General features: G+C 44.7%; 1 protein-coding gene across 3 annotated transcripts in view; it reads right to left on the minus strand.

Moving 5' to 3' along the window:
* Nucleotides 1–180: 180 nt before the first annotated feature.
* The window catches only part of TTC4 (tetratricopeptide repeat domain 4), a 24,508-nt gene continuing 12,687 nt past the window's right edge, over nucleotides 181–12,001 (minus strand). For 2 of the 3 annotated variants that reach the window (XM_029947370.1, XM_029947372.1), the window contains 5 exons: nucleotides 7,676–7,762; nucleotides 5,724–5,941; nucleotides 4,841–4,922; nucleotides 3,500–3,582; nucleotides 181–1,231 (listed from right to left, as the gene is read on the minus strand). In XM_029947370.1, the coding sequence (XP_029803230.1) occupies nucleotides 1,129–1,231; nucleotides 3,500–3,582; nucleotides 4,841–4,922; nucleotides 5,724–5,941; nucleotides 7,676–7,762 (573 nt within the window). In that variant the 3' untranslated portion in view covers nucleotides 181–1,128. The remainder of the gene's footprint in view (nucleotides 1,232–3,499; nucleotides 3,583–4,840; nucleotides 4,923–5,723; nucleotides 5,942–7,675; nucleotides 7,763–12,001) is intronic. The other variant, XM_029947371.1, reaches the window with a different exon arrangement.

Here is a 12,001-nt window from a genome sequence, read left to right on the forward strand (position 1 = left end):
CCAACACTGTGCCGAGTTCTTAGAAATGGTCTCAGTATGGCCTAAGCTAGGCCTTGGTGGAGGCTGGACTTCTGCTTCCCAGTCGCAAGCAGGGACCTGCCTGGGAGGAGAGCTACATGGTTCTTCGTAAATATTCCATAGCGAATTGCCCTTCAAAGACGACGAAGTGCACAGCGCAAGTCAATTTTGAGGACAGCAGCCAGTTTCTATTTAATGATGTATTATTTAGCTTTGCTATATAACAGTCTCAGTGCTTAACTACCACAACATTGATTTCTCGTTCATGTTACAGTCAACAGGCCGGCTGCTTCTGCTCCACGTGTCTTGCCATTCTGGCACCCCGGCTGATGGAAGAGTCCCTATCTGGGAAGTATGTTCATGGCAGAAGGAAAAGCGCATGAACTTACCAACCTTCCCTCCGGACACGTCCGCCCACATCCCTCTGCACACCCTGGTGGGTGGAATAGGTACTGCAAGACACCACATGGCTGCAGGTGAGGCCACGTACTGCCCTCTAGGAAGGAGGCAAACAGCTGCAGACACACACACGAGCCAGGACAATGACTCCACTGTAAAGACTTCTAAAAGGCACAAAATCCTAAAATGTGAACACTGGGGAAGGACAAGTCTTTCACAGTTCGCCCCACCATACAGATCAGGAAAAGTGGTCAATTTTGGGTTTTTTTTTTAAAAGAGGTTTTGGAGGAACCCTATTTATCGGTCTTTAAAGGTACAGAAACAGGCTTTCCTGACCCCATCTCACCCTAAGCGTCTCCCATCCCCGTAGAGAAGCCTCTCTGCAGAGCTTCTCCGAGGCTACCACACTGAGGTCCAAACCCTGGCACTGGGTCCTGAGCCAGTGTCCACAGGTCAGTTGCTGTGGTAATGATAAGATGGAGGCTGATGGTGACACAGCTCACAGGGACTCTAAGGGTGTCATGACCATGCTACAGTTTTGTATCAACACAGGAGAGTAGAGACCAGCTGGAACTTGGCAGTGACCAGACAGGATGTAGTTCAAGGAAGTCAGGAGCTCTTCCCCACCATGATGCAAGGACGGACTGTCCCGAGGGTGGCAGAATTCCAGGCAGAGGAGAGTGAGGGACGAGATCCAGGGGCCCAGCTCGGTCACTTTATCTGATGCAGCTTTTTCCCCCGGAGATATTCCTTACAAACACTAGTGTCTCTGACATAGAGCATAAATGCTGGTACCAGGGATTTTACCAAGTACCTGCAGTGAACACAACAGAAGAGGGGGGTAATTGAACTGCAATCTTAATCATCCATACACCTTCCCAACAACATTCAAGGTGAAATGTTGGATGTGAGTCAACATTAAAGTGCAAGTTTAGCACATCTTTTTGTTTGGTTGTTTACACTTCTGGAAAATTAGCATGATCCTCTCCCTCTTACAACCTAGCCGGAACCTTTGGGCCGGTCCTCTAGCATCATGTAAACGTGGCTAAACATGAAATGACATTCATTCACTCACTCAACAATGCATGCCCAGGGTAAGTTGGGCTCTGTGCTGAAAACAAGGGGTGCCTGGATGGCTCAGTCAGTTGAGTATCTGACTCTTGATTTCATTTGAGGTCTTGATCTCACAATTCCTAGAATCGAGCCCTGCGTCAGGTTCTGCACTAACAGCACAGAGCCTGCTTGGGATGTTCTCTCTTTCTGCCTCAAAAAAAAAAAAAAAAAAAAAAAAAAACATTTAAAAACAAAACCATCCCTGCTCTCAAGTCCTGATGTGGGAGAGAGAAATAATGACAGCAAGACAATCCTAGAAGCATTTGTGAGATACAGCATTAGCCCAAAGGGCATGATCCCCTCTATAGGAAAGGGGACTCAAGAAAAGCTTCTTGAAGATGCTATGTCCATGTGGACTTTAATGTAGAAAAGGGGTAGCAGTGATGGGGCATGGGGGAGCAAACGTCAGGAGGGGCAGGTTGGGGGGGGCAAGGCTTTGGCCTCCCAGACTGAGGGGTATTAGCATTACCCAATGTGCTTGGAACTGGATAGAGGGGTCTACATTTTGGTTTCACCCAGTTCAGGGTCTGAAATTGCCTGAGACCTATCCTGGGTAACTTCTTGCCTATGCTTGCAATCATTTAAACATTTACAACAGCATCTACGTTTTCAAGAAGCGGGAGATTGGCTTTCCTCCACAAATCTGCTTTGTTTAGATTTCTCCATTTTTTGGAGATGGGGAGAGAGCAGACATCAGGCCTTTAAAGAACTGTGGTAATGGGGTACCTGGGTGGCTCAGTTAGCATCCAACTCCCTATCTCAGGGTTGTGAGTTCAAGCCCTGCACTACACTCCATGCTAAGTGTGAAGCCCATTAAAAAAAAATTTGTGGTAATACTTTAATAATGGAAAATAAAAATAGCTAAAAATTTGTCTATGAACTAGAAGGGAGATTTAACACCGCCCCCCAAACCACACTCACCAAGAGAAGGCCTATCTATCATCATCTGAAGAAATCTTCTGCCTGCCTGCCAAGCTGAAGCAGAAGCATCAAGACCAGCTGGATCCTCACTACTGAATCAGTCACCACATTACCACTTCTTACCCAGTTGCCTCTAATCTCTCTGCAATCACCCCTTACCTCACGCCTCACCATTAAAGAGGACATGTAATCTGCACACTACTCTAAATTTTCCCTAAATGTGGCTCCACACACCACTATCAGGATAAAGCGCGCTCCAGAGCAGGCCATTCAGGGCTCCACGCCAGCTCTCCAGCCTCTCAGCACACCCAACCACCTCAGGTCCAACGCAGTGGGCTTCTTTTGCCTAAATGCAAGACATCTGCTTTGCTCAGAGCTTAGGGAAAAACAGTCCAAGAGTCAACTCTCAAATCTACCTAGGGGATTCCATCACAGTCCAGGAACATCCTAAAGCTGAACAAACAAGCCAGATCCACCTGGCTGCCACAGCTCCTCACAAAGATGCACTTCCAACAAGACTGCCCTTTATAGTTTACGAAAGCACTCTGACTCCTACTCTCTCACTGGCTCGCAAAGACCTGAGAAAAATGTAGGCAAGAATTGTTACTCCTAGCCTACAGACGAGGAAACCTCCCCAGGGACGAAGTATGTGCTTACAGCCCCACAGCCAGTCAATGATGGTGTCCTGACTTCAAGCAACATTCTTTCCATATAAAGTATCAGGGGACACCGGCACAATTACAACAGGAGTGCCAGTGCTGTTTTCAGGTACAAAAGCCAGGCAGCATGCCCCTTCTCAGACCAGCCCCACGCACTCCTCCCAGTCTGGGGGCATCCTGGCCGCAGGGTAGGGAGCAGAGTCACACTGAAGCCTAGCTGGCCGATGACCTGGGCTGGTCCCCATGGCTGCCCTCTCAATTTTGTGTCCAGGGCAACAGGGAAGGGAGGACAAGGCAACTAACTGGTGGCAGAATGAGAAGCTGGCTGTACCCCTGTGACGGTGCCTGAGCATCTCCCCAGGCCTCTCAGCCTCACGAAGGCACCTCACCTGGGGTGCTGCAGCACCTGCAGCAGGGTGTGCTCGGTAGGCACCCGGTAGATTTCTGTCCCGCCTTCAACCTCGAAGTAGACCTGCAGGAATAAAGGAGCAGGAATCAGAGACACAGGGCCTCAGCAGCACTAGACATGCTGAGGCCAAGTCTAGTGAAAAGCTAAAGAGATGACAACTATTACAGTTGAATGACTCCTCAGAGAGTTGTGGGATGTAACGCACACAGTCTTCACCCTGAACACCGAGAAAGCTATTATTGGCTACACTTTCCAAAGACAGGACCAAGGCTCAGAGATGAGAAATAACTCACCAAAAACATTCAGCCTGTAAACAAGCCGAGATTAAAGCCCAGGCCTGTGAGCCTTTACTTCCCTAGCAATTCAGTCCTAGACCTCTTAGATGTGGAGGAAGTAAAGCAGTGGCCCCAAGCGGGGAAGAGGTCAAGGAGGATGAGAAGGATGTCCACACGGATGGCCCTGTGCAGGTGTCAAAGCCCACACAGGGTGAGAAAGATGTCTGCACAGGAGTGGGGCTGGCAAGGAATGAGGGGCATCAGATCCCAGCCAGTGGAGGGCAGCCTTGCTGGGGGCTGGGCAGCCTGACCCAGGCGAGAAGGGCTTCCTTGTAGGGACGGCTGTCCAAGAGGAGGTGTCAGAGCCCTTGTGGGGTGAGAAGGGTGTCCTCATGTGGGGACAGATGAGATGGGGTATCAGGATTAGAACTAGTGTATCAAAGCTAATTTACTGATGGTTAGTTGGGATTATAAAGGAAAATATCCGTGTTTGCAGAGTAATGATGCTGAAGTATTCAGGGGCAATGGGGCATCAGTTGCCATCTTACTCTCAAATGATTAGAAGACAGAGTCTTTGTACTGTAAGCTGTGATTAAAAAAATAAATAAAAAGGTCCCAACAATGGAATATTATTCACCCTTAAGAAGGAAAGAACTTCTGATACGTGGTACAATATGGACGAACCTTGAAGAAATGCTAATGAAATAAGCCAAACACAAAAAGATGAATAGTATATGGCTCCACTAATAGAAGGGTCCTAGGGTAGTCCCATTCGTAAACAGGGGAAGTAGAGTGGTGGCTGCCAGGGGCAGTTACTGTGAAACAGGTCCAGTGTTTCCAGTCTGGACGATGAGACGGAGACAGATGGAGGAGGGATGGGATGGCTGCACAACCGTGGAAATGTACTTAACGCTACGGAAGTCTGCGCTGGTTCAAACAATGAATTTTATGTTCCGTATAATTTGACACAGTTATTTAAAGGCAGTGAAAACCTGCCCCTCCCACCCCCCAAATACCATACAGGAACAAGGTCAAACATCTCTTACCTCTATATTATCGGGGCAGTATTTTTGCTCTAAGTCCCAAGAGGGTGTTTCACCAAACATCACCTTCAGATGATCAATAAGCCTAAGGATATAACATGTACTTTCAGGGTGTCAGTAACTCATGATCTATTTTCCTATATCACAGTCCCTGGACACCAATCATAGAGATATCAAAAATGTATAAAACATGAAATGCAGGCCTAAGCCATTCTGAGCCAAAGCCATCTGGCTCAAGCCAAAATGTGTATGTGTATCACTTGTCCTTTTTTTTTTTTCTAAGTGTGTTTGTTTTTGAGAAGGGGGGAGGAGAGAATCCCAAGCAAACTTCATGCTGTCAGCACAGAGCCTGACTTGGGGCTTGAATCCATGAACCATGAGATTATGACCTGAGCCAATATCAAGGGTTGGCCACCAAACCAACTGAGACACCCAGGCAAGCCCTCACCTATCCTCTTATATGACAGTAATAGTCTTTAAACTAACTTGGGCTTAACAGCATACCTTACATTTAGTCACATTCTAAGCACTAACCCTATGAAATCACATGTTGAAACTGCTCGTTGTATTTTCTCTAATGAATACTTCAGTCACTACGCATATCCTCCCTACAATGACTTCCTATTTCAGCCGGGATATGCCTAGCAAACCGTACTTTGGTGCTCTACTTCTTAGCGCAGTCAGGATGACAGTGAGACTAGTGTTTGTCACTACAAACTAGTTATAGTTTGTGAAGGGAGAAATCAGCTCCAGGATAGAGACTGTGACAAACCAGACTGTTAACCCTCTCAGCTATACTGCGACCTCCTCAACCAAAAACAGCCTCAGCCACGACAGCAGGGAGAGCGTGCAAGCACGAACAGAGGGCGCTTGGGCAAGTAAGTACCTGGTATCCTCGTGAAAAGCAGTGATGAGGTCCGACTGGGTGTGCTCTGGGTACAGAAAGAGCACAGGCCAGCTTAACCTGCCCTGCTCATCTATACTCAGCCTGGTTCCGTGGCGGTTCTCCGCGCTGACCCGTTCCATGAAAAGCTCACCCAGATCTTCTGTGTCTGAATCTTCATCCTCACTGGTGCCATCAGAGACCACCCTGATGTTCCTAGCCTGGATGAGAAACGTAAATATAAAATACACACACACACACACACACACACACACACACACACACCCCGTGTGGAAGGATGCAAGCCCATTTCAGTAACAGCTTCATTACCCCTGAGGCCTGGCACAGCAGGGAGAACTCCCCCTTCACCAGGTGCTGGACCCCATGCTGGACCCCGTGTCATGGAGACAAGCTAGATATGGTTCCTGCCCTCGAGTCCCTGCTCATGGTCTAGTGGGCACAGAGCTATAGAAATAAGTACAATATGAGGGAAGAAGTGGAGTTGTAGAACTGCAGACCATCAATAATTAATTCAGCCTGGGCACTGGAGATGATGGGAATGCTGGGCCCTGAGCAATGACTATGAAAGGCAGAAAAGTTGGGCGAGGGGTGAGGGGCAGACAGGTCATTTCCACCCCAAGGAACAGCATATGCAAAGGCACAGAAAAGATCAAGAGTGGGGATATAAAAAAAAAATGGTAAGTGTGTTGGTTTAGCTAGGACATGGAATAGTAAAAACAATGCACATTGACTTAATCTTGACTGTCTCACGGATATAAAGATAAAGGTCTGAATAGAAGAGTTGCCTCTTGATGTATGTGTGTGGAGGCTAGCACACACAGGCAAAGTTACATGCAATCAAAGTTACTTTTAGTATCTCCTAAGTCAGGCGTTGGCAAACTTTTCCTTGAAGGAGCAGAGAGAAATATTTTAGGCTTTGTGAGCCAAATGGTCTGTTAAAATTAATTACTCAACTCTGCCACTGTAGTGTGAAAACAGCCGTATGTGACACATAAACAAACAGGCAGGGATGTGATCCACTGGCTACAGTCTGCTGACCCCAGTTTTAAACCATCAGTAAAATGTGGTTCTGTGCATACAACTGTTAGAACAATTCTTATGTACACTGAAGCTTAAGATGTAGGGTCAGACCAAACAAAATCAGGTCTTTATGCAAATGTCTGAGCATTGCAATAGTCTACGTTTTATTTTAGAATATGACCAAATGCCTCACTATGAATATGTTAACAGGTGTTAACAGATTGCTTGCTGTGGGAGGGACTAGTAGAGTGCCTATTAGCATGAGGTTTTCAAAGTCAGTAAGTAACTTCAACGGTGCATAATGTAACTCAACAACAAATGGAACCAAGAGCCTATTCCATAATCTCATGGCAGGTGTCCTCTCCCTTGTGAAGACCAAGCACGCCAAACCTCTACAGGCGACTTGCTGGGTATCCAGGTAAAAACAAGATTTGGCTCAGACTACATCCATTTAAAATGCAGGGAAGAAAGGACAGGCTCAAATCTTTGTTACTATTATAAAGGAGCAACATCCTAAACATTCAGACTTTCTCAGAATGCAGTGGCTCAGAGTAAGGACCTGGCTCTGAGACACATTAGCTGTGTGAGGTTTCTTCACCTTTCTGAGACCACATCATCATCCAGCAAAACAGGAGGTGGAAGATCTATCTCAGAAGGCTACTGTGAAGATTAAATACTGCTTAACCCATAGCAACTATTCAGTGTCGGTTACCTGAGATCAACACATGTACACAGGCAGAAGGGCTGACTGAACTCGGGGGATGGGACTCCAGACCCCCTTCACCACACTGCTTCACCAAAGCAGAAAGAAAATGAACAAATTCACTTAGGTAAAGCATCCCAAGAAAGGTTCCCAATAAGCTTGAGGATTAGTGGATTTAGAAGACCATACAGGCCTGAGTTTGAGAACTCACCTTGATGGCCTGGAATAAAATCCTATTCTGAGTCTGCTGCTGCTTTTCTTTCAGATTTGCTCTCCTTATGTTCCTCTGTTCAATTCTCTAAAAATGAAATTCAGATCCATCAACTTAGGGAACTTGCCTCCTCTTCCATTACCCCAGCCTGCTTCTTAATTATGATCTTTGGTATCTATCCAACTCAGATTCCTGTCAAGCAAGACCAGCGGCCTAATTCAGGTCAATAATCATTTTAAAAGCATGCATCTGGGGCGCCTGGGTGGTTCAGTTAAGCATCTGACTTCTTGATTTCAGCTCAGGTCATATCTCACAGTTCAAGAGTTCGAGCCCCACACTGGGCTCTGCACTGATAGTGCAGATCCTGCTTAGGATTCTCTCTCTCCCTCTCTAAATTAATTAAACAAACAAACCTTAAAAGCACACATCTGGGTGCCAGGATTGGTGGTAACAAATTTTTAAATCTATAGTTACTATACCCACGGAGCTCACGGTACTGAGGGCAACAAACAAGTGAAATGTCTGTTATGTGTCACTCTGGTGATTGGCACCCAGTGCTATGAAACACAGAGTGATGGGTTCTGCTCCATTGAGTAAGAGAGTTCAGAAGGACAAGGAATATTCCACCAGATGAAGGAGAAAGGGCATTCCCAGTAAAGGGACTGACATCATCAGGGCCCAAGGAGTATTTTGACTTCTCTGGCTATGGCTGGAGTACAGAAAACACTGCAAAAACCTAGCAAGAACTTAGAAGCTCTGCCCATTGCCCAATTATAATCCATGAGAGAAAAGCATCAGTCTACTTAATCTGGCAGAAAAATAGTTTAGATTTCCTTTTCCTGCAAATCTGCCCCAAACCAGCTGATCCTGCTCTGATCCTCAGGATTAACAGAGGTCAACAAAATTTTTCTGTAAAGGGCCACAGAGAAAATATTTCAGGCTATGCAGACCATGTATGGTCTCTGTTGCATATTAGGTATTTTGTGGTTTAGAACTCTTTAAACATATGAAATAAAACAGCCTTAGTTCACAGAATGTATAAAAACAGGCCACAGGGTGGATCTGGCCTGGGGTCAGTTGGCTGACCTCTGATCTAAAATATAGTACCAACCATACCTCAGCCCCCCCACAAAAGCCAACACAGATCTTGTTTTTTCTCATGAACAAAGTCTACCCTTTCAAGGAGACAATGGCTGACAATTCTGGTTCATTCCTTCTCCAATCCAGTCTGCCAGCAGAGCTCCAAAACTCATTTCTGCCATTAGGAAGTGTGGTTACACTATCTGGAGTGCCCCACCCAACAGACACCACGGAAAATTATGTCCAGTTCAGTGCCTTCACCGTTGAGCTACACCCAACCACAGTCTGGTCCACATTAGAGAATGATTAAGGATGATGTCAACTCTGTCCCCTGTTGTTTTTATTCTGATTTACAGGGTATAAATGAGTGTTGTGGCTTCCTGGTGTCTCATGTGAAATTTGGGGTCTTGGCAGCCACATAAAGTAGAATAACTACCAGTCAGAGGAGCCCCAACCTGTGGAGTTTGCTGTCCTTTTTGTTTTGTTTTGTTTTGGTTTTTTTCCCACCTATAAACATAGTTGTTTTATTAATAAATATAGATGTTCTAAAGTATAAAAGTAAGAATAATTATTTTCTCTGATCTTTAAACTCATGTTCCATTAACTTATACATTTAAAAGATTATATTCTCCTAATAACTATTTATATAAGTTGACCTAACTAAATACTCTTAAACATTTATTTATTTTTTTAATAGTTTATTTTCAAATTGGTTTCCATATAACACCCAGTGCTTCTCCCCACAAGTACTGTCCTTTAAAAAAACAACAATAACAACAACAATCTGGGTGCCTAGGTGGCTCAGTTGGTTAAGCATCTGACTTCAGCTCAGGTCACAATCTCACAGTTTGTGAGTTCAAGCCCCGCATCGAGCTGTCAGCATTGGGCCTGATTCAGATCCTGCCCGCCCCCCATGCCTCTCCCCTGCTTGCACACATGCTCTCTTTAAAAAATAAACATTTAAAAAACCCAACTTTGTTGATGTATACTTTAGAGATTTTAAGCATACAGTTCAATGAGTTTTGACAAGCTATACCTTTAGTATCCAACACTTCAATCAAGATGGACAAGGTTTCCACTCCCTAGAAAGTTTTCTCATGCCCCTTTGTAGTCAGTCTCTATCCTGTCCTGTCACTGATGGGTTTCTTTTTATTACCAAGTAATACTCCATTGTATGAGTATCACACTTTGCTCATCTCCTGTTGTTGGACACAAGAGCTGTTTCTGGATTACTATGCATAAAACAGGTTGTGACCTTTAAAAAATTTTTTTAATGTTTATTTTTGAGAGAGACAAAGCATGAGCAGGGAAGGGGCAGAGAGAGAGAGGGAGACACAGAATCTGAAGCAGGCTCCAGGCTCTGAGCTGGCAGCACAGAGCCTGATGCGAGGCTTGAACTCATGGACCACGAGATCCTGACCTGAGCTGAAGTCGGAGGCTTTACTGACTGAGCCACCCAGGCACCCCCAGGCTGTGACTATTCTTGTACAAGTCTTTTTATGAACATGTTTTCAGTTCTCTTAGGTAAACACCTAGGAGTGAAATGGCGAGATCATAGGACAGGTGTATGAAACTGCCAAAGTGGGTGCACCATTTTATCACCCACTGGCAATGTACCAGAGTTTCAGTTCCTCTGCCTCTTCCCCGATATTTGGTGCTGTCAGTTTTGTGAGGTGGGGTCCTGCTGAGGTTTACTTTGCCTTCCCCCGATGACTAATGACACTGTGCATATTTTCGCATGCTTACTGTAAATCTTTTGAGAAATGCCTGTTCATTTCTTTTGCCACATTAAAAAATTTTCATATTGAATATATTTCTTTTGTAGTCTGGATACAAATGCTTTGATGTATGCATTATAAATATTTTCTCCAATTCCATGGCTTGCCTTTTAACCTTCTTAATGATTTTTTTTTTTTTTTTTTTTTTTTTTTTTTTTTTTTTTTAGTTTTAAGTCCTATTTACTAATAATTTTGCCTTTATGGTTTATATTTCTTCATTTTTTAATTTTTTTTTTGTGCTTTTAAATTTATTTTTGAGAGATAGAGACAGCACAAGCAGGGGAGGGTCAGATAGAGAGAGGGAGACACAGAATCCAAAGCGGGCTCCAGGTTCTGAGCTGTCGGCACAGAGCACGATGCGGGGCTCAAACCCACGAACCGTGAGATCATGACCTGAGCCGAAGCCGGAAGCCGACGCTTAACTGGCTGAGCCACCTAGGCGCCCCTATTTCTCCATTTTTTAAATTGAGATTAAAATGGTTAATATGTCATATGAATTTTAAGTACATAACAAACTATCTAAAAATTCATATGGAACCACAAAAAACCCCGAATAGCCAAAGTAATATTGAAGAAAAAAACCAAAACAGGAGGCATCACAATCCCAGACTTTAGCCTCTACTACAAAGCTGTCATCATCAAGACAGTATGGTATTGGCACAAAAACAGACACATGGACCAATGGAATAGAATAGAGAGCCCAGAACTGGACCCACAAGTGTATGGCCAATTAATCTTTGACAAAGCAGGGAAGAGTATCCAATGGAAAAAAGACAGCCTCTTCAACAGGTGGTGTTGGGAGAGCTGGACAGCAACATGCAGAAGAATGAAATTAGACCACTTTCTTACACCATACACAAAAATAAACCTGAATGAGAGACAGGAAACCATAAAAACCCTAGAGGAGAATGGAGGAAACAGCCTCCTTGACCTCAATCCCAGCAGTTTCCTCCTCAACACATCCCCAAAGGCAAGGGAATCTAGAACAAAAATGAACTATTGGAACCTCATCAAGATAAAAAGCTTCTGCAATTCAAAGGAAACAATAAAAAAAACTAACAGGCAACTGACAGAATGGAAAAAGATAGTGGCAAATGGCATGTCAGATAAAGGGCTAGTATCCAAAATCTACAAGGAACTCACTAAACCACACCTGAAAAAACAAATAATCCAGTGAAGAAATGGGCAGAAGACCTGAACAGACACTTCTCCAAAAAGGACATCCAGATGGCCAACAGGCACATGAAACGATGCTCAGTGTCTCTCATCATCAGGGAAACACAAATCAAAACCACACTGAGATACCACCTCACACCAGTCAGAGTGGCTAAAATGAACAAATCAAGAGACTATAGATGCTGGCGAGGGTGTGGAGAGATGGGCACCCTCCTACACTGTTGGTGGGAATGTAAACTGGTGCAGCTGCTCTGGAAACAGTGTGGAGGTTCCTCAAAAAACTATCCATAGA

The sequence above is a fragment of the Suricata suricatta genome, chromosome 8, assembly GCF_006229205.1.
Source record: "Suricata suricatta isolate VVHF042 chromosome 8, meerkat_22Aug2017_6uvM2_HiC, whole genome shotgun sequence".
Lineage (NCBI taxonomy): Eukaryota > Metazoa > Chordata > Mammalia > Carnivora > Herpestidae > Suricata > Suricata suricatta.